The sequence below is a fragment of the Vulpes lagopus genome, chromosome 20, assembly GCF_018345385.1.
Source record: "Vulpes lagopus strain Blue_001 chromosome 20, ASM1834538v1, whole genome shotgun sequence".
Lineage (NCBI taxonomy): Eukaryota > Metazoa > Chordata > Mammalia > Carnivora > Canidae > Vulpes > Vulpes lagopus.
The window spans coordinates 14,743,752-14,768,516 of NC_054843.1; the positions used below are offsets into that span (position 1 = coordinate 14,743,752).

At 36.0% G+C, this 24,765-nt stretch overlaps 1 protein-coding gene across 1 annotated transcript in view; it reads left to right on the plus strand.

Moving 5' to 3' along the window:
• GRIK1 (glutamate ionotropic receptor kainate type subunit 1) overlaps nucleotides 1–24,765 on the plus strand; it is a 360,508-nt gene that overhangs the window by 315,667 nt on the left and 20,076 nt on the right. The window contains exons 12-15 of the mRNA XM_041734902.1: nucleotides 164–387; nucleotides 6,206–6,324; nucleotides 10,424–10,641; nucleotides 22,696–22,921. Coding sequence (XP_041590836.1) covers nucleotides 164–387; nucleotides 6,206–6,324; nucleotides 10,424–10,641; nucleotides 22,696–22,921 — 787 coding nt within the window. The remainder of the gene's footprint in view (nucleotides 1–163; nucleotides 388–6,205; nucleotides 6,325–10,423; nucleotides 10,642–22,695; nucleotides 22,922–24,765) is intronic.

Here is a 24,765-nt window from a genome sequence, read left to right on the forward strand (position 1 = left end):
GGAAGTCAACTGTTTTCATACTAGAGCCAATTATCACAGAAGCTTCTCGCATGAGAAACATTTGGAATTGAGAAATATAGATCAGAAGGACCCAGAAATATAGTCCAGACATTTGCTGAGAAGCGAGACAACTAAGACAATGATTTTGAACTTGATTTTGCAGAAGGCTGACCTGGCAGTGGCTCCTCTTACCATTACCTACGTTCGGGAGAAGGTCATTGACTTCTCCAAGCCCTTCATGACACTGGGCATCAGCATTCTCTACAGGAAGCCCAATGGTACCAATCCAGGAGTCTTCTCCTTCCTCAACCCCCTGTCTCCTGACATTTGGATGTATGTGCTCTTAGCCTGCTTGGGAGTCAGTTGTGTACTCTTTGTGATTGCAAGGTAAGTTTGAGAACTACTGATCTAGGTCAGTCTCAGATTGACAGGTATGCTCTAGAGGTAAACATAGGTTAAGAACTTCAAAGTGTTATTTTAGTTTTGCCTAGTGCTCCATTCTGTCGAGTTCTTCCTCAAAAAGCCACTGCAAACGAATATCTTCTAATTTTTTTACAAAGGTACTTTTAAAAGACAACAAGATAATTTTTATATTAATTTTCATAGTATTTCAGACAACATAAAATGTTTGTTTACCTGTTTTCCCTGAATTATATTACAACAAAAGCAACAGCTCAGCTAGTAAATCTAAAATGCTTCAACAGGAAGAGTGAAATGGTGTCCAGATACTTCACTCTTGGAATATTCCATTATGCAAAACAGAAAAAAGTTAGCTAGGAACTATTGTAGCAAATAATAAATACTGGGGTGAAACAAGATTGTGTAATCCTCAGGAACAAAAAAAATACTTCAAAAATTTGATAAAATTTATTTTAAAAAACTTTAGAGAGTTAAAGAACATTCTAGAAATAACTATGAAAAGAAAGATTACTAACATGTGGAGTCTAGAGGCATGAAATATTTATACTACCACTGATGATTTAGCTTAGGTTTTATTTTCTGAGATAACTCTATATTTAGCCATTCCACTTTACACAATTCTTCAAAGGCTTTTTATACCTTTCAGTAGATTATATTTTCTAAACACCTTTGATGCTGAATTTGAAACGCAGCTATTTTATCTTTCTATTGGCTTAAACATTTGATATCCCTAGATAGACCATGTAAAAAAATAATTGCTTTTGTATGTCCCCCACTTGTTTTCAATCTTTTTCATCTTTCAACAAAACTCAGTGAACTTTTTCCCCTGATCAATTTTTGCTTTCCCTCCAGGAATTTCTATAGGAAATATTTCTTCATGCCAGCTCTCTGTCCTTGTCCACTCTGGTTTTGATTAATGCCAGGTGACTCTTTCCCTGTCATAATTATAAGGCAAGCTTGGGAGAATAACCCAAGCTAGAAAAGACTCAAAGATCCATGAGGCACACCCATATAGTCAAACTGAATGAATGGATTCTTTCACTTGTGGGTATTTATACATTCGTTATGAAATAAATGTTTTCTCCATACCTCACACCTTATAAAGTGTATCATTACATTACCAGATCCCAGATTATTTTCCAAAGTTTGGCCAAGTATTAAGCTACTTTTAAATAATGACCAAGGCTCTCTTTCCATAAGTCCTACCACAGAAGATAGTATATTAACAGTATGTGAAGTAATATTATGCTTTGACACCTTAGTGCTCTAAATCAGTGGTTCTCAACTAGGAGAGATTTTATCTTTCAGGTAGCATTTGGATATTTTGGTTGCCACAACTGAGGGTGGAAAATGCTGTTGATGTAAAGTGGGTAGAGTTCATGGATGCCACTAAACATCCTACAGTATGCAGACAGTTCTAACAAGAGTTACCCCAAAATGTCAATAGCACCAGGATGGAGACCATGCTTTAAAAAACTAAAGAAGATGTTGCTTGGGGTATCAAGTTTTAAAAGATAAGTTGCTCACCTTTGGAGATGCATTTCTTATTACTGGTCACTAAGTGAAGTGAATACCTCTGTAGAATGGCTATTTAATAAATGGCTACTTGTCATTCTAACAACAAATAAGAAAATTGTTCCATTCCTCTGCTCTGGGGCACACATCTGTTGGGTGATATTGGAGACAGCAGAGCAATCTAAGCAGCAGAGGGAAGTGAATTTCCATATCCCCGGGTCTGTTGGTCTGTCTAGGCAGTGATGCTGATGAGTAGAATAAGATAATGTTGATGACCAAATAGGTTATTTATCATACTGATTTGATCACAGCCAATGGGAGACAAAACATGTCAGCAGCATCCAAAAGTTCTCACAAGTATACAGGGTGGAAGTACCCCTATACACTTGACCCTAACTGTGCCTTTAAATTGCCTTTCTTTCTGTCATCAGGATATATCAGAATAGTGTGACATTCAGGCTTTTTTCCCTCCTTATTTTGACTGTTTTTCTCAGTTCTTAGTGACCCAGAGCTCTATATTTTCTGACTTCATTCTGTTTCTATTCATTCTATTTCTATTCATTCTATTAAGAAAGCAGCCCCTCCCCCCCGATCAATACTATCCACTCAAAATTCCTACTCACCAACAGGACCATTTATAAACCAGCTCTTTATTTAGCTTATTCTCCTTGCCGCCTCCTTCTCATTGCCTTTCCTCTCATTCTGAGTCTCAGAAAAGTGGAATTGCTGCGCATCAAGTACATACTTGCAAACAGCAAGGTGGTGGAATGTGGAAAACAACTCCCTGCAGTATACAGGTGCATCGTCATGGGGATCATACGTTCAACTACATTCATCTCTATACCCTTGAATCCATTTCTACCTCTACTTTATGAAACCCCTAAATATATTTTGGAGGTGGTTCCCAAAGACAAAAATCCTTGTTGAATAGATGTGCCAATTCACTTTTACTTCCCACCATCATAGTTCAGACCATGCACTTGGTCACTTTGTACCAAGAAGCTAAGATGTGAAGCGGCTTTGTTGCCACATTAGTGGTTTGCCTTCAGAATTAGTGAAGCAAAAAAAAAAACAACAACAACAAAAAAAAGAATTAGTGAAGCAGTAATAAAAAAGTTAATCTCATTGTTAGCTCTAGAGAGGCTTTTGAATTTGTTTTGCAGTGTATCCTTTTATGTCCTTTTAAAGGGAAAAAAAAAATAAAGCCCATCACTGCATTTAGGCTAATGTTTTCACTAAATAGATGTTTAAAAATCATTTGCTAAACTGAATTGAATTCATACAGTTAGACAAACTAAGGAAATCTATATAAATGTTTAAGTTACTGTGACTTGTTTAGTTACAATGCTACAAATGTGCATGTCAGGGTTTTTGTTCTGTGGTTAACATTTTTTAAATTACTTTTTGAAAAACATTTAACCTCCAGGAATTATGTCCATCATGAATGCACAATTAAATAAAAAAATATCTAGATATCACATCTGCTTACATTATATGATTTATGTTTGTCTTGTTAAAAATGAATATTTTTTAAGTCAGCATTTGGCAAAAAAAAAAAAAATCAAGAAAACCTTTGACTGTAACTCTAAAGCTATAATACAAACCCAACATTTATATCGCAAATTCCAACAGAGTGCTGTCCTTTAAAAGATGAACGGATCTCCCTCTCCTTGAGGCAGACCAATATCCATTAGAGATCTTCAGTCTGAGGATTGTTTTATATCTCCATTCAAGTAAAAGCTTGGCATAGATAAACATAAACCCAAAATGAATCTTTACATTTCAATATAATGCTACTCTTTTATATGCAAATTTTAACACAGATTCTAAGCCCATTTGTCCCTTTCTCCATCATTTTACTAAAGTTCAGTGTCAATTGGGAATAGCAGCTTCAGAACATCAGTGGTGTAGGTCATATATTAATTTTCCCCCAGCCTTCCCGATGCTGACTCTGCTGTCACACTGACCATCTTTAAACAGGCATTGGGCAATTCAAGCTGAAATAGCTACATCCAGTCAACAGGTAGGTCTATTGCATTATGAAAACCAGTGTCTTACAGCACAGCATCGTACTGACACTTAATATTTTTCAGTCCAACGCCAAATCACTCAGAATCCTGGAAAGAAAGAACCTAAAATATCTTTGCAAAGCCGTAAGAATCACGTTGCTGTTTAGACGGGTTTCCTTTTTGCCTTAGAAAATTAGATTAATTGTTCACTCAGAACTGCAAAGTATAAAACACTGACACAAGACCACAAGCAGCATTTCAGAGAGGCAAGTGCGGAGCTCACTGATCAGAGAGATGAGAAAGAAGTACCTGCACATCAGGGGGGGTTAGTGGTTGCCCGGTTTTACAGTCCGTTGAGAAAAACTCCTTCTTTTGAGTGCATGAGCCTCCTAACTTATTGCAGTTAATATTTCAGGATTATTGTACAAGTGACAACGATATTGTTTAAGTAACGGCATCTTTACTGTGCATACTGTTTCAATTAGTGGGTTCATTAATATTGGTATTCGTTTCCTCAGCTCAGCAAACCACTATGGTTAGAAGAGTGTATAAATTCAAAACTTAATTATATTGTTGAAACAGTAATTAAAATGTATTGGCATGGCACTGTCGATTGCAGCTATATTCATAAGCTTCACAGGAAGCTGCACCATGTGCCCTGCAGCTGTGGAGGAGGCGCAGTAATGAGTTAGATCCCATTACTGTGGGGGAAACTATGAGGCTATTATCCCGGTACCCCTAAGACTTGATGAGGAGACACTGTACACTTTCCAGAAGGTGTCTGGAGTGGGGGGTAGACAATGTTTTTTCATTAAGAGGAATTGTCTGCCCAGTTCTTTGTGCATGATTCAGTGTGCCCTGCTTTTTGCTCTAGATAATATATTCACCTTAATCCCGATTCTCCCCATTGTGTCAGCAACCTGCTATTGTTTACTGCTAAAACCTTATGGCTGGAGAGTCTTCCGTATGTTCCCATCGGTTTTATGGGGTTTTAACATTACCCTGACGCTCCTGCTTGCATTAAAAGAACCCAATGGCAAATGGCAAAGCTTCCGGTGCTGAGAACTACTGCATTTTAAATCATTTCCAGATCACTTTGCAGAGCATCTGCTAATGTCTCTTTGGGGAAATAAGTGCCCCTTGGCAAGATAGCCCTACAAAATAACCACAGAGCGAGTGACTCCTAGAGATCAGATAGATGTTTAGAAACACAGAAAGGACCAAAAATGGGTTCAGTTTCCCAGATTTTTCTTTTCACACATCCCAGAGATATCTGGATTCCCTCTTGTTTACAAATAAGGAAATTGAGGCCAGAAAGTTTAAGGAACTTGTTCAAGATCGACTTCCTAACTCATTAGGGCTGCTGATCAAATGACAATATAGTCCATCATTCTATAAATAAGTTAAAAACAAATCAAAGGGAATTTTGAGTGTAAAACTCCCCAGTGAGACATACTATGGAGTTGACATTGATGCCTGTCTCTGGGCGGCCAGGATACTTCTAAGTTTAAACTTCAAGTCTTCAGGATACCTGGTTGGCTCAGTCGGGCTTGGAGCCTACTGAAATAAATAAATATATATATATATATATATATATATATATATATATATACATATACACACTTCATCTCTCCATTTAAAGATTATGATTTTTCTTTCCATATATGTAGTAACTTAAAAAAATTAAATATAACCCAAATCTAGACCTTGTTTCTGTTTACTGATCTTCTTACCCTTGCAGCTCCTTCGATGCATTATGAAATTGCTAAGCCACATACTTCTTTTAAGCACCTATCCATAGATGCCCCTTGAAGGCAGGTTACCTCTTTTTTGTGTCCCCCAGCATCTAGCAACACAATATCTTGAACCACATTTGGTATGTAACCAGTGTGTACATAGCGGACATTGCTTCTTGATGGGATAAATACTTGGGATGAGTGAACCTTTCTTTACAGTCCAACTAGTTGTTCAGTAAAATAGGAATGAATAAAAACTCAGAAGAATTCAGCAGACATAGGTCAGAGAAGTACAATTCCAGCTGCCCAAAGCACTTTGCCTAGAAATAAGAAGTCTGGTAAATATAATGTCTCATGTCTCCTTTGAACCTTGCCCACCAAAGGTGTAAGTTGAATATGGCCTTTACTGTTTGGGTTTGATGCTTTCACCATTAATTGTTGGGTTTTCTGCGTTGTTCAGCAGGTTTTACTCGTGCCACGTGTATTTATCTGATGTTTACAGACTGTTTTTGTTAACTACTGCAGGTTTACACCCTACGAGTGGTATAACCCCCACCCATGCAACCCTGACTCAGACGTGGTGGAAAACAATTTTACTTTACTAAACAGTTTCTGGTTTGGAGTTGGAGCTCTCATGCAGCAAGGTACATCGGTTGCCCATCTTTGTCACATGCATCCCACAGTCTGCTGACAAGCTTTGTTGCTGGTAAACTCCACCATAAAGCTAGAGGATAGACTGAAAAACCATCTCAGGAATTAAACAATAGAACCTGATTTCGTAGTCAGTTCTAAAAATAGCAAAGATAAAAATGTGACCTGAAGGAAACCTCTTTCCTATATTTCTAAAATAGGACTTCTATCAAGCAATACAAATTTTCCTAGAAGAAAGTAATGGTTAAAAGAACTTAGAAATTGTTTACAAATTTGCATAGATTAAGTATCAGACTTTTCCTTGTCAGCCATAACTCTGCAAGTCAGGGGTTTGAAAGGAGTGGAATTTGCTTTCTTTGAAAACTAAGTCAGCTTGCATTTTTCCAATAGCTGACAGTACCTAAAACTGCCACCTAATTACCACCCTGACAGACCCTAATGGGACCCATCCTAGCTTGTAACTTTTTACAATATCCCTCAATTGGTAGCCATAGCAACAGTAAACTGTAAAGGTTGAGGAAATAAAATTCAAACCATAGAAATGTAATGTATTTTATATCTTTCCTATGATGGGGGGGGTATTTTGTTGGGGAGGAAAGATGGAGTTGTTTTAACCTTTGGAAGAGATCCAGGTATTTTGTGGACTTTCCTCAGATTTGATTCTAGGCGTATGGTCTAGAAGAGACCTCCCAAGATTAAATGCATTAATTTAAGAAAACCATAAGTCACAGATGCTGTCATATTTAGAATAATCTGTTCATTTGACAATAAGATGCAGAATAGATTGGCAAAGGAAAATTCCGTGAAGATATATATATTAAACATGTTTGTTACTTGGGGGTGAACCCAAGGCTTCTCATGAGGGAGTTTTTATCATACTACTTGAAATGTTTATATTCTGTGTCTACAAATGAGAGGAGAGATAAAAATACCAAGTATTTGAGAAAAGTGGCAGTTCATTAGGCAGTTCAGCAGTTTATGCAGTCATTGCTAAATAGGTATAGACATAGCACCAAGTTTACTAGAAATAACTCCATAAGTTTAGAGTGTAGCGTAGAACTATAAGTCGTGCAGGAAAACCCACTAGAATCCAGGTAGTGCTTTACCAGTGCATTTAATTTTGAGAGCATTTATCTTGTGAGCAACTCCTATCAAAGAATAAGGAGATCAACTTGTCCCCTCAACACACACCTTCCCTATAGCTTGTTTCTCTGCACCATTAGAAGAGAAAGATATAGACGTGGGTTTCCCAGAGTATACAGCAAGTCCATGCAGGTATATACGTCCATGACTGCCTTGTGTCATATGAGTGTACCCACCTCCCCAAACTTTCTTTCATATTCTGTTTGGAGTTTACCATCATCCACAGCAAACTGTGGGATGCAGTGTCTGCTAATTACCACTACCTTGGGTACATGACAGTCAGCCCCAACCAGACTCTGCTTGTTTTTCAAGAAGTTTAAAAATACTTGTCAGCTGAGACAAATATTGTCATATACAAATTGGTGGTAGTGATGACTGCTTAGTGCATCTGTCCTTAGCATGTGGCATTGGACCAGGTAGCTAACTTCTGTATCAAATGTTGTGCTCTCTCTTGTTAGCAGAAGCTTGTCACTGTGCTCAATTGGAAACCATTTTGTTTCATTTCTTTTTTAATGTGATGATCAGACTTTCTCTTTTCTACAGAGCGTGAGCAAAGTCTGGATCAGGATTGGCTGTCATGTCTGCCATAAAAGGCACTAAAGAGACTTCAGCAAGTATTGTCTCTCATCCCAAATATTTTCTAATGATGTTTCACTCGACTTTTATTGCTTTCATAACTTCATTCTCTCTGGTTCTGAACTTAAACAAATCATCTCTATTTGAGGAAAGCCATTTCCAAATATTTCAATTAATGTTGAAAGTCAGGAAAGTCATAAAACTGTGTGAAAATAAAAAACACAGTGAAATGTCAAGAAATCTAATTCATACCATATACCAAGGGTTTAAAATGTAATCTGAGTAGATTTCTACTTGTTACTTTTTAGTTTCCAAGAAAATTTCATTCAAAAGTGTATTTAAAGTATGATAGGTATGAGTTTATATTATTTCTTACTACCTGTCAGAGATTGGTTATCCATGCATCTGTCTAGTTTTGCTGCCACATACTACATAATTACACAAATAATAAAATACTACCTTATCTCTTCACAAATGCAACCAAATAACATAAGGATAAATTTACAGCAGAAAATCTATACCTATAAGCTATGAAAATATATCTATTAACTGTATTACTTATTTCCCATGGCTATTTTATGAAATAAATGGTATTTTAATGATAACTGACTAAAGATCTAAATAATATCACACTGCCAAAAGGCTGCTAGATCAATTAAGTACAAAGATATGAAACAACCTTGGGCATTAAGCACACACAGACACCCACAGGCACATAAATCCCATTAAACCACAAGATTAAAACAACAGCAACAAACTATCCCACTAAATCCTTGGAGGCAATTTAATGGAAACTATTATAAATCTGTGTAATATTACACACCCAAATTCAAACAAACAAACCAAAGAAGGAAATAGAAATTGCAATGAAACAATTTACCTCATTAAAAGAGAATAAAGCTCCTAGATACCTAAGAGCATTAGGAAAATGTATCTGTTAATTCAAAGCCCAGAAATTCTGCCAACCTTGATCTGCTTATCATGAGCCCTGAGCTGGCTTTGATTTCATGAGCAATATGTGTGTCTGTTTATAGATTAAATTTGAGTATAAACTCATTTATCTGTAGAATGGTAAACTACAATTCTCTGTTCCATCTTAAGCCATTAACTATGAAACTTCAAAACACCCAATAAGAATAGTGAAAGAGTCCTTGAAACCAGATATTTCACCTGCTGTACTTCACCTTTAGGATTTTTATACTTTCCGCTTTTTAATTGATCATCTAAACTCACTATGCCTCTAAGTTCATGGAGGAAATTCTAAGTACAGAATCCTTCGTGAATTTCAGGCAATCAGAGTAGCCAAAATCCACCCATGAATCAGTAGAATTGGGTAGAAGTAGAAGTAGAATTGCATACCCACTTCTCCCCTTTATAATCCTACTACTGGATTCATAGACATATACAGCTCAGACTGACCAACATCTTTGAGCTAGAGAGTTATCACAAATATTTACCCTTTGTGTAAATAAACTTGACCCATATATCCTTTCTTTTATAGAGAAAGGGTCTTTTGATAAACAGGTTAAGTGCTTCCCCATGTTATCTTTTACAAATAATAGTCATCAGATGACATCTAAAAATGTAGTTTACCAGGAAGGGCCCCTTTCCACCTGAGAAATGGCCAGTCTGTGAAGTATAATTAAAAATGAGCACTTCAAAGGACACAAGTATGCTTTTCAGTAAATATATTCTTATCAATCACACAAGAATATACATTAGGAAAAAATAATTTTGACTTTAAAAGTAACATAAAACAATGAAAAAATTATTCATCTATTGTCAAGTGTGGCTTTCTCTTATTTAATTTGATTGTAAAATCCTAAAGTTTTATTAAAGCACACATGACAAATGGCATAATATTAATCTTTTAAAAGTTTCTCACGTTCTTTAATCCTAAACAAAAATAACTTAGTGTTTCAAAGCTTCCATAGTTGTACAAAGACTGTAAAATTTTATTTCACACAATAAGATTTGTATCATATGGTTTAATAAAGCCCCCAAAGTCTTGTAATTGACTTTTTAACAAAAGCAAGCAAACAAACCCAAATCTAAGCAATTAAACTAACTCTATAAATTTTAGACATGGAATATCTCAGGGTTAAAACATTTAATACCATCAAATGTTGATAAATTATATTTCAAGCAATAGTTGCAATTAGTGATAAAAGATCTTTTAGATTTTGATCTTTTTTTCTTAAAAACATACTTCTCTTTCACCTACACACCTACACACAAAAGAGTAAGTCCTTAATGGCTTTCTAACTTTTATGTCATAAAAATGCATTATCTCCCTAGACTACTGTCAAATCATGAGTCTTCCCTCTTCTCTTAACTCTGTTTAACACTCTTACTCTGGTGATAACATCACAGGATCAGAGCTGATGCCCAAAGCTCTATCGACCAGAATAGTTGGAGGGATTTGGTGGTTTTTCACCTTAATCATCATTTCATCCTACACTGCCAATCTGGCTGCCTTCCTGACAGTAGAGAGAATGGAATCTCCCATAGATTCAGCAGATGATCTGGCAAAGCAAACCAAGATAGAATATGGGGCAGTCAGAGATGGATCGACAATGACCTTCTTCAAGGTAAGAAACTGACAATTCTCAAAGGTTATCTCATATTGAGGAGAGGGGAATGTGGAATAAAAGTCTCTAAAAAAAAAAGAAAGAAAGAAAGAAAGAAAGAAAGAAAGAAAGAAAGAAAGAAAGAAAGAAAGGAAGGAAGAAAGAAAGAAAGAAAAGATAAAAGAAAAAAAGAAAAGAAAAGAAAAAGAAAGTGGGCAGGTTTGGTTTTTTTTTTTTTTTAAATAAGACTTATAATGACACACTCCCATTACAAGGAACCCATGTGCCCTCAGCAGTCAGCATAAAGCAATTTCTCTGCTCCCTTTATCCCCAATTTAGTACACTCAGATCTACAGATCAATATCTTCTCCCTTTATACTAGAAAAAAATGCTGTTTTCTGAATACAGCCCAACCACCATTAACTAACCACTCATGCATGGAACCCATAAAATAAAGATTCCTTAATCTAAATTCTGATAATCAGAATACAGAATACTTGAATATCATTGTTTTGTTCTTATATTCTGTATTTAATGAGATAGAAGAAGATAACAAATGTGTTGATATGGGAATTTATTTGGAGATTTTGAATGAAAAAGAATTCCCAGGGGACATCAATCAAATATTGTATCTGCAACAATGAGGACAGTGCCCCTCATTGTGTCCTGAAGCTTTCCAATAGCCAGAGTGCCTTCCAAAGCACCAAAGAAGAATTAAGTTAGAGTGATACAGTTTTATTGTCAAGTGCATTTCATTGTTCAACTCTTTTTAATTACTTACTTAGAGTAAAGCAACTGATTTCTGCCTTCCTTATGGAATAAGCCTCTGTAATTTCTATTATGAAATCCCAGATACAGTAGCTCTCATGGGTTAGGGTGAGGGAGTGTGGAGAATGGATTTCAATAGATCCAGGGAGTTGTAGAGATAGCAAAAACACCTTAGAGATCATGACGGTCGGCCTTTCACTTTACTAATGAAGAAAACAAAATCTCCAGAAGCTAAATTATCTTTCAGAGTCACAGACTTGAAGTTAGACAGGGATAAGTTAGAGCCTTCTTTTGAAAGATAACTGTTCATGTGAAGAAAAAAAAGAAAAACAGCTGTGCAACCAAAATAAACTCTAAAAAAACACTGTGTCAATGTTTCTTACCTAGATACCAAAAATGAAGTTGTCTGTCACCCCAGGATTGAGTAGACAAAGACTGCTGAAGAATATTAATTTAGAACCAAAAAAAAAAAAAAAACAAAAACAAAAAACTAAGGGTGGAAAAAAAAGGGAACATTTCTTTGTATACCAGTATTGGTTCACCAAAATAGGTACTACTTATGCAGTAAATTTTATGTACCAATTAACAATAACAATTGATAAATTAAAAAAAAATTGATAAATAAAAATTACTTTATTTTAAGAGTAAAGTCTACCCAGAGGTTTACCCAAAACAGAGTGACATGAAAAGTTAGGATTTGCTTTTCCTCTATGTTAGAAAAAGGTGATTCTTAAACATTCTTTTCACTTTAAGAAATACATCATTGATTTAGTAAATGTATAAAGTGTGGTGATTATTTCTTCCCTAGACAAGTGTTGTTTTAAGGACAAATGACATTAAATATATGGCTATCCAAGTTTACGAAAGCTTGGATTTTCGTAAAATCAATAGTATGAAAACACAGAGCTTACCTCAAGCTAGTGATTCATCACGACACTTGTCAGAAACCAGGAAAGTTACCTGCAAGGCATAGAGGACCAAGGGATACTGCCAAAGTAGAACTGGGTATGTCTGAAAAAATATCTGAAATGATTTGCCTCTCTTACCAGTATCAAAAAGTTTTAAAGTTTCGAGAAGTAGGTAAGTAGAGGCAGAGAAGAATCTACTGCCTTCTGGATGTATACAACAAATATAGAAGAGTAAGAGGTTACCCTTTGCACAAGCAATGGACCTGACTTTGCTACTATGCAACCAGTCTGTGTATTCACAAAGCATCCCTTAGCCTCATTTTGATCCGATTCTGCTTCCCACATGCTTCTTGTATATAAAGGGTGCTGGTCCCCATTTTTCCAGCAGGGCCCATTACAAGTATGTTGGATGGTGCATTTCCCTAAAATAGTCATGTTCTACTCACAACTTCTGCTTCCTAGGCCTTTTCAGAGAGGGCTCCTGCTTGCTCCTTGGCCCCGAAAACAAGGCACCACATTAAAGTGGTCTCTCAGGTCACCAGGCAAATGATGAGTCAATAAGCATCCCAGGGAGAAAGAATGTGAGGATAGGACCAACAACAGCAATGAGAAGAGCAGCAGGCACAAGACACTAGCTCATAGCCACACACTCTATAAATGCTCTACATATATTATCTCATTTGTTCCTTATCAAAACTGGTTGAGGCAAGTATTAATATTGTCCCCATTATATGAAGAAAATGAGGCACAGCTCAGTTAAATAACTTACCCCAAATTTGCAAATCTGTGAGTAGAAGACCTGGGGCTCACCCAAATATCAGAGAGTGCTTTGAGGTAAGCTCCTTGAGGGTAGAGAATTGCTCTGTTTTGTTTGCCATTACATCTCCAGAACCTAAAGCAATGCCTGCCACATAGTAGACATTCAGAAAATATGTTTTTAAAAGATGAACAAATGCACAGATGAATTCTAAGAAAGATGGAATTCCATCAGAGGAGGGAGGGACAAAGGGAGTGAGGTAAACAGCGTGTCTTTGTCAATTCAGGCTACTTTCATGAAATACCAAAGACTGGGTAGCTTATAAAAAAACAGAAATGTGTTTCTCACACTCTGTGAGGCTGGTAGTCTTAGATCAGGGTGTCAGCATGGTTGAGTGAGGGCCCTATTTCAGGTCACAGACTTCGTTATATCCTCACATGGAGGAAGGGGCAAGTGATCTCTCTGGAGCCTCTTTAAAAAGGCACTAATCCCATTTGTAATGGCTCCATCCTCATGACTTAAACACCTCCCAAAGACCTCACTTCCTAATACCAGTATCTTGGGGTTAAAGGTTCCAATATCTGAATGTGAGAGGGACACATCCAGACCACAGCAGGAGGGATAATGGAGACCCACACAGGAAGAGACACTGTTGCCATATTCCTCGATTTACAAGTTAGCTTGCAGCCTGGCAACCCTATTATCAAGAAGGAATTTATTTGCAAAAAAAGAGAACAAGGACTAAATCCGATTTAGTTTTCCCCTTGAGGGATGCAAGCTGTCAGAAAGCTTCAGAGGGATACACACTCAGGGTTTTTAAGCTGGATTATTCCGCAAGGGAAAGAAACATTCCAGGCTTTCAGCTCTCAAGGTATTTCCACCTTGAGTCACTGAGTGACAGTAGTTAATTGTCAAAAAACTCAGTCCTGAGCCAGGTCTTCATTAATATTTCACCTTTGCTGTGCCATCAGACCTCCCTCCCCTTCTCTCTTAATCAAAGACAATATTGTCTCTTGGGCTGTTGAATGAATAAGGAAAACCACCTTCGCCCAGTCTGATCTAGCATGTTCTGATCCATTGTTGGGTAATAAGCCATTTTCTCAGATGGGTCTCATCTTCACTCAATCACAAGGAAACTTCTAATAAGAAGCATTTTCTTATCATATGCAGTGTAATTTAAAGTTTTTTTGTTCTTAGGAGCAGAGAAAAAAATATATATATATATATTTCCCTTTGGCAGCATCCAAATATTAGAAATCTGTCTCTTTGCTTTCAAGTTGATTCTAAATTGTTTTTACAGTTATGGAATAGGAAGTTGCAAAAAGGAAAAAACTATAGAAATTACCAAAATCAGTGAAGACACAAAATACCCTAATCCCTCGATGTGGTCTCTGGGCCACAAGCTTTTAAAGAAGCTTCTTTCTGAAATGTGTGGCCAAAAGTGGCTCACTAAAATTTCAATCAAAATCCATTGGCTTTTTTCCCTTTTTCTATTTTTGCAGACAGCACAAGCCCAGATTTCATAATTGGTTTATTTGATTTTCAACATGAAAAAAAACCCAAAATTTAATTTTTTAAAGTAGCTCAGGTGAAATTGCACTACCTACCTGTGAATTCAGATAAGGCTAAGGAAATAAACTGACATTTATTAAACAAGTGTTGATCAAAGCATGTGTCTGAGACAGGAGAGGCCAAAGCAGTTTTTCTTCACTGAATCATTTGTGTATAGAATAATTACATTGATCATCAGGACTGTATTTACACAAGAGAACTAGAATTAAATCATGAATTCCACATACATTCACTAGGCTTTAGATGGAGAGCTAGAAAAAAAGAAAAAGAAAAAAAAATAGATGGAGAGCTAGAATTTGATATTGTCCATAAAAAAAAGGAAGAACTCTAAGTTCTGTGGCCAAGGACACCCAGTTAATAATGCTTATTAAACTTTACATTTTCTCAAGGTCATCAGCACTTCGAGTCTTAAAGTCTATGTCTTTATAAGTCTTTATATAAGTCTTTATATAAGTCTTTATATAAGACTATATAAGTCTTAAAGTCTTAAAGCACTATGAGTGATATAATGCCCATTTGGTCAAGGGGTGTCATTTACCACTAGGCCAATTATCAAGACAAGGTTAAGGAGAGGCAGAGTATTTTATCAACCATCCAGGAACTGTGGAAGATGTTTGAGGAAATTCTCCAAATATAAGGGGATCTTTTATTTCTCCTTGTCAGGCTGTCAGTTAATAAATGGACTCTTTTTATAAGTCAGAGTCTTACTATTTCAGAACTTCAAGAGATTTCATTTTAGAGAACTTTTCAACAAACTCCCATTTATTCTCCACTAGGATAATACCAATTAATAATATGATGTTAACTACATTGGTTTCTCAGCTCTCCACTGCAGAATTGCTTGCTTCTTTCTACTGCTTCAAAGCCTGAACAATAAAGGTTTTCCCTGTCCTTCCAAGCTCCTAAGACTGCCACCAGCATCTTAGGAAATACAAAGATCATTCAGTTCATGACCGAGCTGTGGACACAACTTGGGTGTATCTTCCCCAAGATCGACATGACCAATTTTCACTTTTATACTTAAGAAAGTTGACAGCAAAGGCATCTAGCTACAGTTTCCCTTTTCATAATAGAACACTAAGACACTGTTTTTCTCCCTCTCTCATAGAAGGTAAGGAAAGTGCAAAAATTATCTTCTTTCTCCTTGAGGTAATTCTATTAATTACCTTTCAGGATAAATGGAATAGTCCAAACTTTGGTCTCATGATACCAGTTTAGCAAGCCATATTTTTTTTTTTCCAATTGAAGAAAGCATACTCATACAAATTCTAAGAACATTTTGAGGCCTGAAAAAGGAGGATTTCCCAATGCCCCTTGCATACCAACATCTAAATAGGATAATGGGGCTAGTCCACGCTCAGAGACAAAGAATACCAACCAGTCTTCTCAGGAGATATACCTAACTCCAGTTGCTGGGATATAATTTACAATTTATAGTGAAATGCTTCAGATTGCATATTTTGGAGCCAGATAGCATAGCTTCAAAATCTGACTTTACTGCTTATTAGCTATGGTAAATTCTTTGAACTCCATGCCTTGATTTCCCTTCCTGTTTATTGAAGATAATAATTAGCTCATAAGATTATTTTAAAGAATAAATGACTTAATAGGTCATGTGTTCACAGTGCTACTTGGCAAATTGTAAACAATTAGGAAGTTAGATATTATCATTTTCACCAGCAACATCATCATCATTAGCATCCAACACTTACCCCTAGCTAATAGTCCTACTTTTTCAGTCCCTGGGAATTTTTAGAAAACTCTGTTTTGCTCTTTGCTCAACTTTCTTACTGTCAGTGATCTCTGGGAGATGTGCCTTCTGCTAATCAACAGAGAAGTCCAGAAGGAGTGCCAATGTCCAAGATCTCAAAGACTTTCAGAAGCCAGGCCTGACAAAAACCTTAGTTTTAGCCAGCTTTACTAGGTACATACGTGGTGTTTGCGGAAGAACCATTTCCAGGTGTAGGTAGGCAACAGATAGTAAGGCCGCCCTTAGAATTCAACTGAGAAGCGGAATAAGGTAGTTCAGAAGGATTCAATTCAATTTATATGTTTTCCAGGATCTCCAGTATGACTAGCACTTGAGGTTGGCACTATAAGAGACAGGAGGGGGACAGGTATAAAATTTTGTGCAAAGCTTGAAGACCTGAATACCAATAAAGTGACAATATGCACACAGACCTGTTAAACACAATGCAACATGTGATTTAGTAGCATATCTTGTGCAGACAGGAAGTGGTGTGAATATCAGAAGTCCTCATGAGCCAAAAGAGTAGAAAATACTCACGTAAGAAATGTTTCTCAGTAGAAGCTTGCCTTGTAACTAATCACTATCCTCTCAGACCCAAGCCAGAGGATTACACAGATTAGATCATGATTCAGTCTAAAATGACTTGGATAAAATAGGTTTAAAAAAATCATAACAGGCTTGTCATTTCTGGCTTTCATGGTCTAGGGACTTTGGACTGGCTATGGGAATAAGGGACTCTCTAACCTTTATAATCTCCTTCCAGGGAGTGGTTAGGAGCTGTCATCAACCCTAAAGACATTTCAGAGAAGTTGTTGAGCACCACACCAATGGAACTGTAGCAATGAGCCATTACACAAGACAGGTTTCAGACAGAAATAGTCATATAAGGACACATAAAATGAAAGACATTTCTCAAATTTCTCTGCATAAAAAGATATTAGCTTGTGTTTGAAAAATTCAGCTAATTTTACCATCAGTACCTAAAATGTTAAGTTCCCATATGTTAAAAATGTATTTGGAAAGAAATCCACGAGGTCAATTACAGTGAACCTTTTTCAAATCCTGGTATATTGCCTATAATGGACCAATCTTTAACTCTAGACAGGAGAAAAACATGAAAAATGTTTTAGCAAAGGTGTTTAAATCCCACTCAGGGAATTTTTTAAAGGGAGCACATGAATTTTTAAAACCTTGGAGATTCTGCAAATGTCATAACTTTCTATCAATTCAAGATAAGAGCATGATCAACTGCAATGATCATATTATATACATTTGAAAGACAGAGGCCCTCACTGTAAGTATAAATGCCTTCTTCTGAGATCTTCTTTCAAAGTGATTTTTGTAAATTAATCATATTTTTTAAATTCCCTGAGAATATATTATTTAATTAAGTAATTTATTTAATTGTGAGTTAAAGAAAATGATTGTTTTAAAGACAAACTATTTACCTCTGATGCATCTGCTTCAAAAGCTTGAATTTCTACATAGATGATTTCCAGGTCTTTGACTGATCTTTAAGACTTATCTGAAATCAGGATTTATCTAAAGAAAAAATAAATTAAAGATTTTAAAATATAACTGTTTTTTGACATTTTCTTTGTTCAATATACATATAGTCACTGTATTCATGATAGTGAATTCACATTCAAATAGAATTTTTTATTAAATAACAAAGATCAAATATAATTTATCCCCAGTGTGTATGTATGCATGGGGGGCTATGGATATATATATAAATAATCATGTATAAACATGGATCTATACGTAAAGTCTTCAGACATATTGATCTTAAGTAGAATTGCACAATTATTCATCCTACAAAATAATAATATTATTAATCTCCAGTGTAGGAGCCCTATAACCTGGGCTATGTCTATAAAATAGAGGTTCTATTAGTCTTAAGACCATCTTACACTACAGAATTTACACCTGTTTTACAGAAACCCAGCAACTGCAAACAACAAGATTATATGAAATATAAAATACTGTTAAAGGAAAAAATATAAACAATATCCACACTTCCTTTTAAGTTCCTACTGCCACACTTCTGAAAATACTACTAATTTTTGTTTAAACCAATGTAAGCCGCCTAACTTCATGTAAATAGTTCCATGCATTATATGACAACTGAAAGAAGTACAACAGCTCTGATTATCATAGAAAAATACCACCACTACTTACTACCACTGGTTCTTTAGAAAATTTAGCTGTTAAAACAACCAAATCATGAGTTTGTTGTTCAGTGTATTAAAACAATTAGCTGATTCCCCGTTGGTTAAGAACACAGAGCCTGGAGCCAGATTGCGGGAATCAAATCCTGGCTTCATCATTTCCTCGTGTGGTGTTCTGATTCCTCACCTATAAAAGAGGCATAATAATGGCATCTTTCTCATATGATCACTGTGAAGATTAAATGAATTAATATATGCAAAGCACTTAGAGCAGTGCTTGGCAAGCAGTAAACACTGCATGTTCTAGTTATTATTATTATTTTCAATAAGTAGTTTTTAACTGCACACAGATACATTATAAATCATTTCCCAGTGAGTATTTAACTTGCAAGCACTATAGGGGGAAAAAAAAGAAATAAATGATGGTCCTCCAATGGAGCTACAGTAACGCTTCCTTATAACAGATTTTAGATGAAAAAATGCTTAATCTTTGCCAACAATGTTTCATCAGCAACAGAATAGCCACATAATCAGATTTAACCAGGAAAATGAAATTATCTATACCTGATTCTCCTGCGGTTTTTTGGGAAAAAAAAAAAAACTAGACGATTTCAGATTTAATAAATGAAGCCTTTTCAGCTTTAGTAACTTTTGCTAAGAAGCTTGGAGTACTTTACAAATATTCTAATTAACCTTTGACATATTCATTGAAATAAGAGGCATTCACTGTTTCTATTTTTTAAATATATATTATTTAAAGCGATTTAGCAGGCTGAGACTACAGAGGATTTAGAAGTGCAAAAATATCTGTCATTCAAACAGTTCTGTTTAAGAATTATTAAAATTTGAGTCTTAAAAATGGAAAATCTATTGAAAAGGAATAAGTCTAACTAATACCAAAGTAGGACTTTTTGATCTAAAAAAAATAAACATTATAGACCAGGGCATGACAATGGACAGAACTCAGGAGTAAAGAAGAAAAAGATACTAATTCTGTACTAGCACCTTCACTAACCAAATGTGACCTTCTGTGTGTCTTCAAAGTCAGGACCTACATAAGTAATATGAAGGAGTTGGTGTAAAGAGTAGAACATAGAGGTTGAAGAATCCTTAAGGGTAACTCTCCCAACCATGGAGTTCTTCCTGTAGGTTTCTAATAATGGAAAACCGTGTCCTAAGGTACTTGAGCCACGTACAGGTATTTCTAACAGTTAAAAAGTTATTCTATAGCCACATTTGGGTCTTCCGGTATATCTAAACTCCCTAGCTTCTCAAATAGTCTATAATTCCAAATGTGGAGTACAGCAGAGCCCCATAAGAGCAAAATTTCTAAATGATGAAAGACAACTCTATATGGGAGCAGAAGGGTGCCATTCTCTGTTCCATTTTGTTTACCATCATTAAGCACCATCAGGAATAGCGGGGGCGGGGAGGTCAAAGGAATTGAGAATGTTTCTGTACCTTCAGCATGACCAAGTGGTAGTTTTCTTACTGAGAAACATTTCTGCCCTCCACGCTTCAAAGGAGTGCATGCCAGCTAGACTTCCCCTCTAGCACCACAGGGAGTTCTGAAAAGAAAGAAGTAGATGTGATTGAATTAATCCACGACTTCCAGCTCTATAGAGCAGTGCTACTCAAATTGTGGTGTGAAGAATATGCTAACCCCGGGAACACTGTATTACTAAACTGTGATGAGACAAAATAAATTGAAAGTTAGGAGTTGAGAATTTTTGTAGTTCATGGATATTGTGGTAGCACCAAGTACATGATCAGTGGATACTTCTCCTTGAGTGTAGACAACTTTGAGGATTGTTGAGTGCTCTTGGTGAGCTACATGTTATACAAGCTGTATGTTAGTCACATGTCGTAAGACCACAAATAGGTCTGCAGTGTATTGAGATAATTTGAGAACCTACCTGATAGGGCTCAATAATAGGCTTGTAGGTTTTGAGTTGAATCTTTTCATCTTCCTGCAGGTCCTTCAATTCCTGGACCCTCCCACACTTGTCCATTACCATCAATGAACTGATCATTTACCTTGTTTTGCCCTCAACTTCCCTAAACTAAAAATCCAGTTCTCTAACTATTTACAACATTCATTTTTAATAAAAGTTAAATATGGTAAAAAAAAAAAAAGATGTTTCATGGGACTTTTTTTATGTGATGGTAGACTCTAAGTTTGTGTTACCATGACACAAAATAGAAAACTGCTTCAGGGAATATTATGAGTCCATGACTTTAAGCTATATTGTCATAGGTAAAGCAAATAAGATTAAAAATCATTCTCAGAAAAAATTTGGCAATGACATCCACTCCCCAAGATCATAATGGTCCAATGGAAAGAGCAGTGAATTAGGTGTTGGGAGTCCTGGGGTCCGGTATTAAATCTGATACTGACGAGTTCTGTGACTTTTGTGAAGTCTCCAAATCTTCTATACCAATATTCCCTCCTCTGTAAAAACAGAGGTTTGAATGAGTCAATATCTAAAGTCTCTGACAATTTTAAAACTTCATACTTGTAAGAAAACTATTTTTCCTGAATCTAGTTTCCTGATAGAAGAATAATTTTGCCAGCTGTGCATTTACTACCAAAAGACAGACTGACTTCTTTGTATTCCTTCGAGTGGTTCTTTATTACAAATTTATCATTATACATCTCTTAGAGATTGAAATCACACAACAAATGAGGCATTGACCCTGATCACAAAAAAAAAACATGCCTTTGTCATGGAGACATGAGCTCCTATTTACAGATATCTCTGGGGTTGAGGAGTAATTCACAGGGGCCTAATCATGATAGAATGGCTTCCATAAAATACCAGTATCTATAAGGTAGTGTTTATTGAATTGTTGTTTGTCTCACAAGACCTTTCTCAGGGGGATCTTCAAATGCCTAACAATCCAAAATAAAGCCATCTGTCCTCCCTTAACTCATAAAGCCTACAGCATTAACCCAGGTCCTAAATAGAGTTAGGAATTAACTGAGCCCGCAGGAACACTTGAGCATGAATAACCACACCAGAGTCGATTCCACAGGTATTCCATTTATTGCTTATGGCCCCAAATCATGTTTTAAGCTTCTCTGCACTCCTGAGATGATACACCCTATGCCTGCCAAAGAAGCTGTCTCATGTGTGGGAGCTGGAGTTAGCTCAGAATTATCAGTAATTCCCATAATGTCTTTCATTTTCAAAATAAATGGAGGGGAGTGTTGATGCAAATGAAGACGAATTCAGAAAAAAAAAATTGGAAAAATATGGAAATTACAGAGTAAAATGTAAAATGTCTAATTATAGATCATTATTCAAAAGAATAGAAAATTCATATCCAAGCAATATGAAAACTAAGGCAGTATATTTTAACAAGGAAAGATAATGAGATAATGGAATGTATAGATGCATATATCCTATGCATCATATTTATGGTTTATTATTGAATCTATCAAAACGCTGAAGAATAAGGGAAAAGACAACATCATAGAACACTTTGAAATGTAATATTCCATCCTCATCCTCTAAAATATAGTTGTAATTAAAATTGAATACGTACATAAAAAAGCATATAAATACAGTACAAGAGCTTTCTGATCTGTATTTTAACTTGAAAAGAACATTTGTATTCTTAGTTTTCCAGAAAAGATAAGAGCAAATGGCAGTTCTTTCATAAACAAAGCAACCAAAGCATGTGATTTAGTTCAGGGCTGTCCCCAGCAAAGGCATGCTGTAACAGGCAAGAAGTACAAAGCAGGAAACAGTACAACAATGCCAGATGAAGTTAAGTGGATGAAGGGGAATGGAGTCGATGAGAGGAGTCCTGGGGTGAGGTAGTTATTCCTTGGCCCAGCATGCCTTGAGAATTTAGTCTTAGTGGCCACAATTCATTAGGCAGATGCTGTCATTGATATCAGGACTTTGAGCCAATGTCTTTCAATCTCTTTTTCTTCAATGGCTGCCTCAGGGCTTCCAATGTTTTCCTGTAGTAAATTGGGCTCCTCTCAACTACCAAACTGAAAGCCAAGGATCATCCTTACTGATTTCCTACCTGAAAGAAAGAATCCCCATACTGTTTGGACCACTGGGATTTTGAATAGCTTTAGGACACATTTTCTCAGCACTCTTCTGCTGGTGGGTGTGCTTTCTTTCCCTGCAGAAATCAAAGATATCCACCTACGAGAAGATGTGGGCTTTTATGAGCAGCAGGCAGCAGACTGCCCTGGTAAAAAACAGTGATGAAGGGATCCAACGGGTACTCACCACTGACTACGCCCTGCTAATGGAGTCCACCAGCATTGAGTATGTGACGCAGAGAAACTGCAACCTCACTCAGATTGGGGGCCTCATTGACTCCAAAGGTTATGGAGTGGGAACACCTATCGGTAAGAGAGGCAAGGCATGAACCAAGACTGTTATGGGCAATGTCAATTATGCAGGATCAAAGAGAGTGAATGCAGTGATATCTACTCCACACTCTGAGAAGTTCTACAATGCCTTTAGTGGACTAATCAATAAGGGAAATATCTGTGTAGGTCAGAGCCATGTTTTGAATGGACAATTCCCAGACATTTGACTTAATGAACTTTCAACCCACTATTTCTTTCAAGGTCTACCACCAAGTGTCTGTTTGAAGATATCAATTTTATTATTTTACCCTCAAAAATTATCTTTAAAGAATATCTTCTTGATTAATCCTCTTGACATTATTCTCTTCAGTACCTTTAAATGCATATCTAGTTTTTCCATCTCAAATTACATTGGAATATAACAAAATTAATTATGCTTATAGATGATAAAAGTTGAAAGGTCAGAATTCCATGTCAATAGAAGTAAAACCAAAACTATATCTATAAAAGAAGAAAGATAAAGATTAAATTATAATTTTTTCTAGCAATATGCTAGAAATACATCAAGGATAACTATCTAAAATATCCAAATATTATTAATTCTTTACTTTTATGCTACTGTTTTCCCTAGAGATATTATTGTCTTGTAGGTGTACAGACCCATATAACAAGGTTTTCTTGCATGTCTAACATATAAAACTAAATTCTATGTTTAAGGGACAATTATGGATTCTCTATATATAGAAAATATATAAGGTTACCATATAAGGCTTGGCATGGTGGTAATCTGCTCTTCTTAAGTGAGTCATTAGTAATTTTGTGATAAACATTCTAAAGGAGAGGAATCAGAAGCAACTTTAGATCACTGAGTAGTCCAAAAGGCAGAAATCTTGGTTACAGTCACATTATATCATTAGGGATTCAAGGTAGATTAGATTTGCTTGCTTATATTATTATTTTTGTTGTTTGAAAGGGATTGTCCAGTCCAACCCTCAACATTAGCCTGAGATCACAAACTCAGATGCTTCCAGAGGTCAAGCAGATATCATGATTGAATAAACTTGTTTGCTTGTGGAAGCAATAGGGAATGGTAGCAACTATGGAAAATTAGAGAACACATGACTCATCTAAAGGGGGCAACTGCTTGTCAGGTTAGTCAATTGCACATGTGGGATTTTGAACAAAAATTTGTTAGATGTTCCTTTTTTTCATTTTAAAAAATCAGATTTTAAGTGGACTGTCCAACGTTAGGACATTTAGCCACAAATTCATTTTTAAAAAAGACTATGTATCCCATGTTCAGCTTTTGATAAATATTAATTTAATTAACCAGATGAATACACAATCAATTTGACTCCCTGCTGTCCATCTGGTGCTAGAAATATATGCTATGGAGAAATTAACTTTATTATTGCTGTTGTTATCAAGAATGCATTATAAATAAATCTGTAGAGTGATTGAGCTAGAGAACCCCATAACTACTTTCTTGTCCCTTGATTTTCAACAACTTTCCCTGATGAAATACCAGTTTTGCTAGCAAAGTGTCTATTTTTTTCTCAGATGGTGAACTCTCCTATAATTAAGTGAACATGTTCTGCAGGGGGCTCAGTGGGATTGTTAGACACTAATTTTAAAAAATGCTATGATTCTTTTTGTAAAACAATCTAGTATCTTCCTAACCAAGCTTTGTCACCTCATTTTCCATAATAGAGGTGGAGGGAGTTAGATGCTATTTTTTTTATATCCCCCAATTGCTGATTTATTTAAAAGGGCCCTAAGTTAGACAAAAATAGCAGGAGTAGGTACTTTTACCTGAATCTTTCCAAAATCAAGACCTTAAGATTGTGTTATATTCTGCATCTACTTGGAGGAGCAACTCT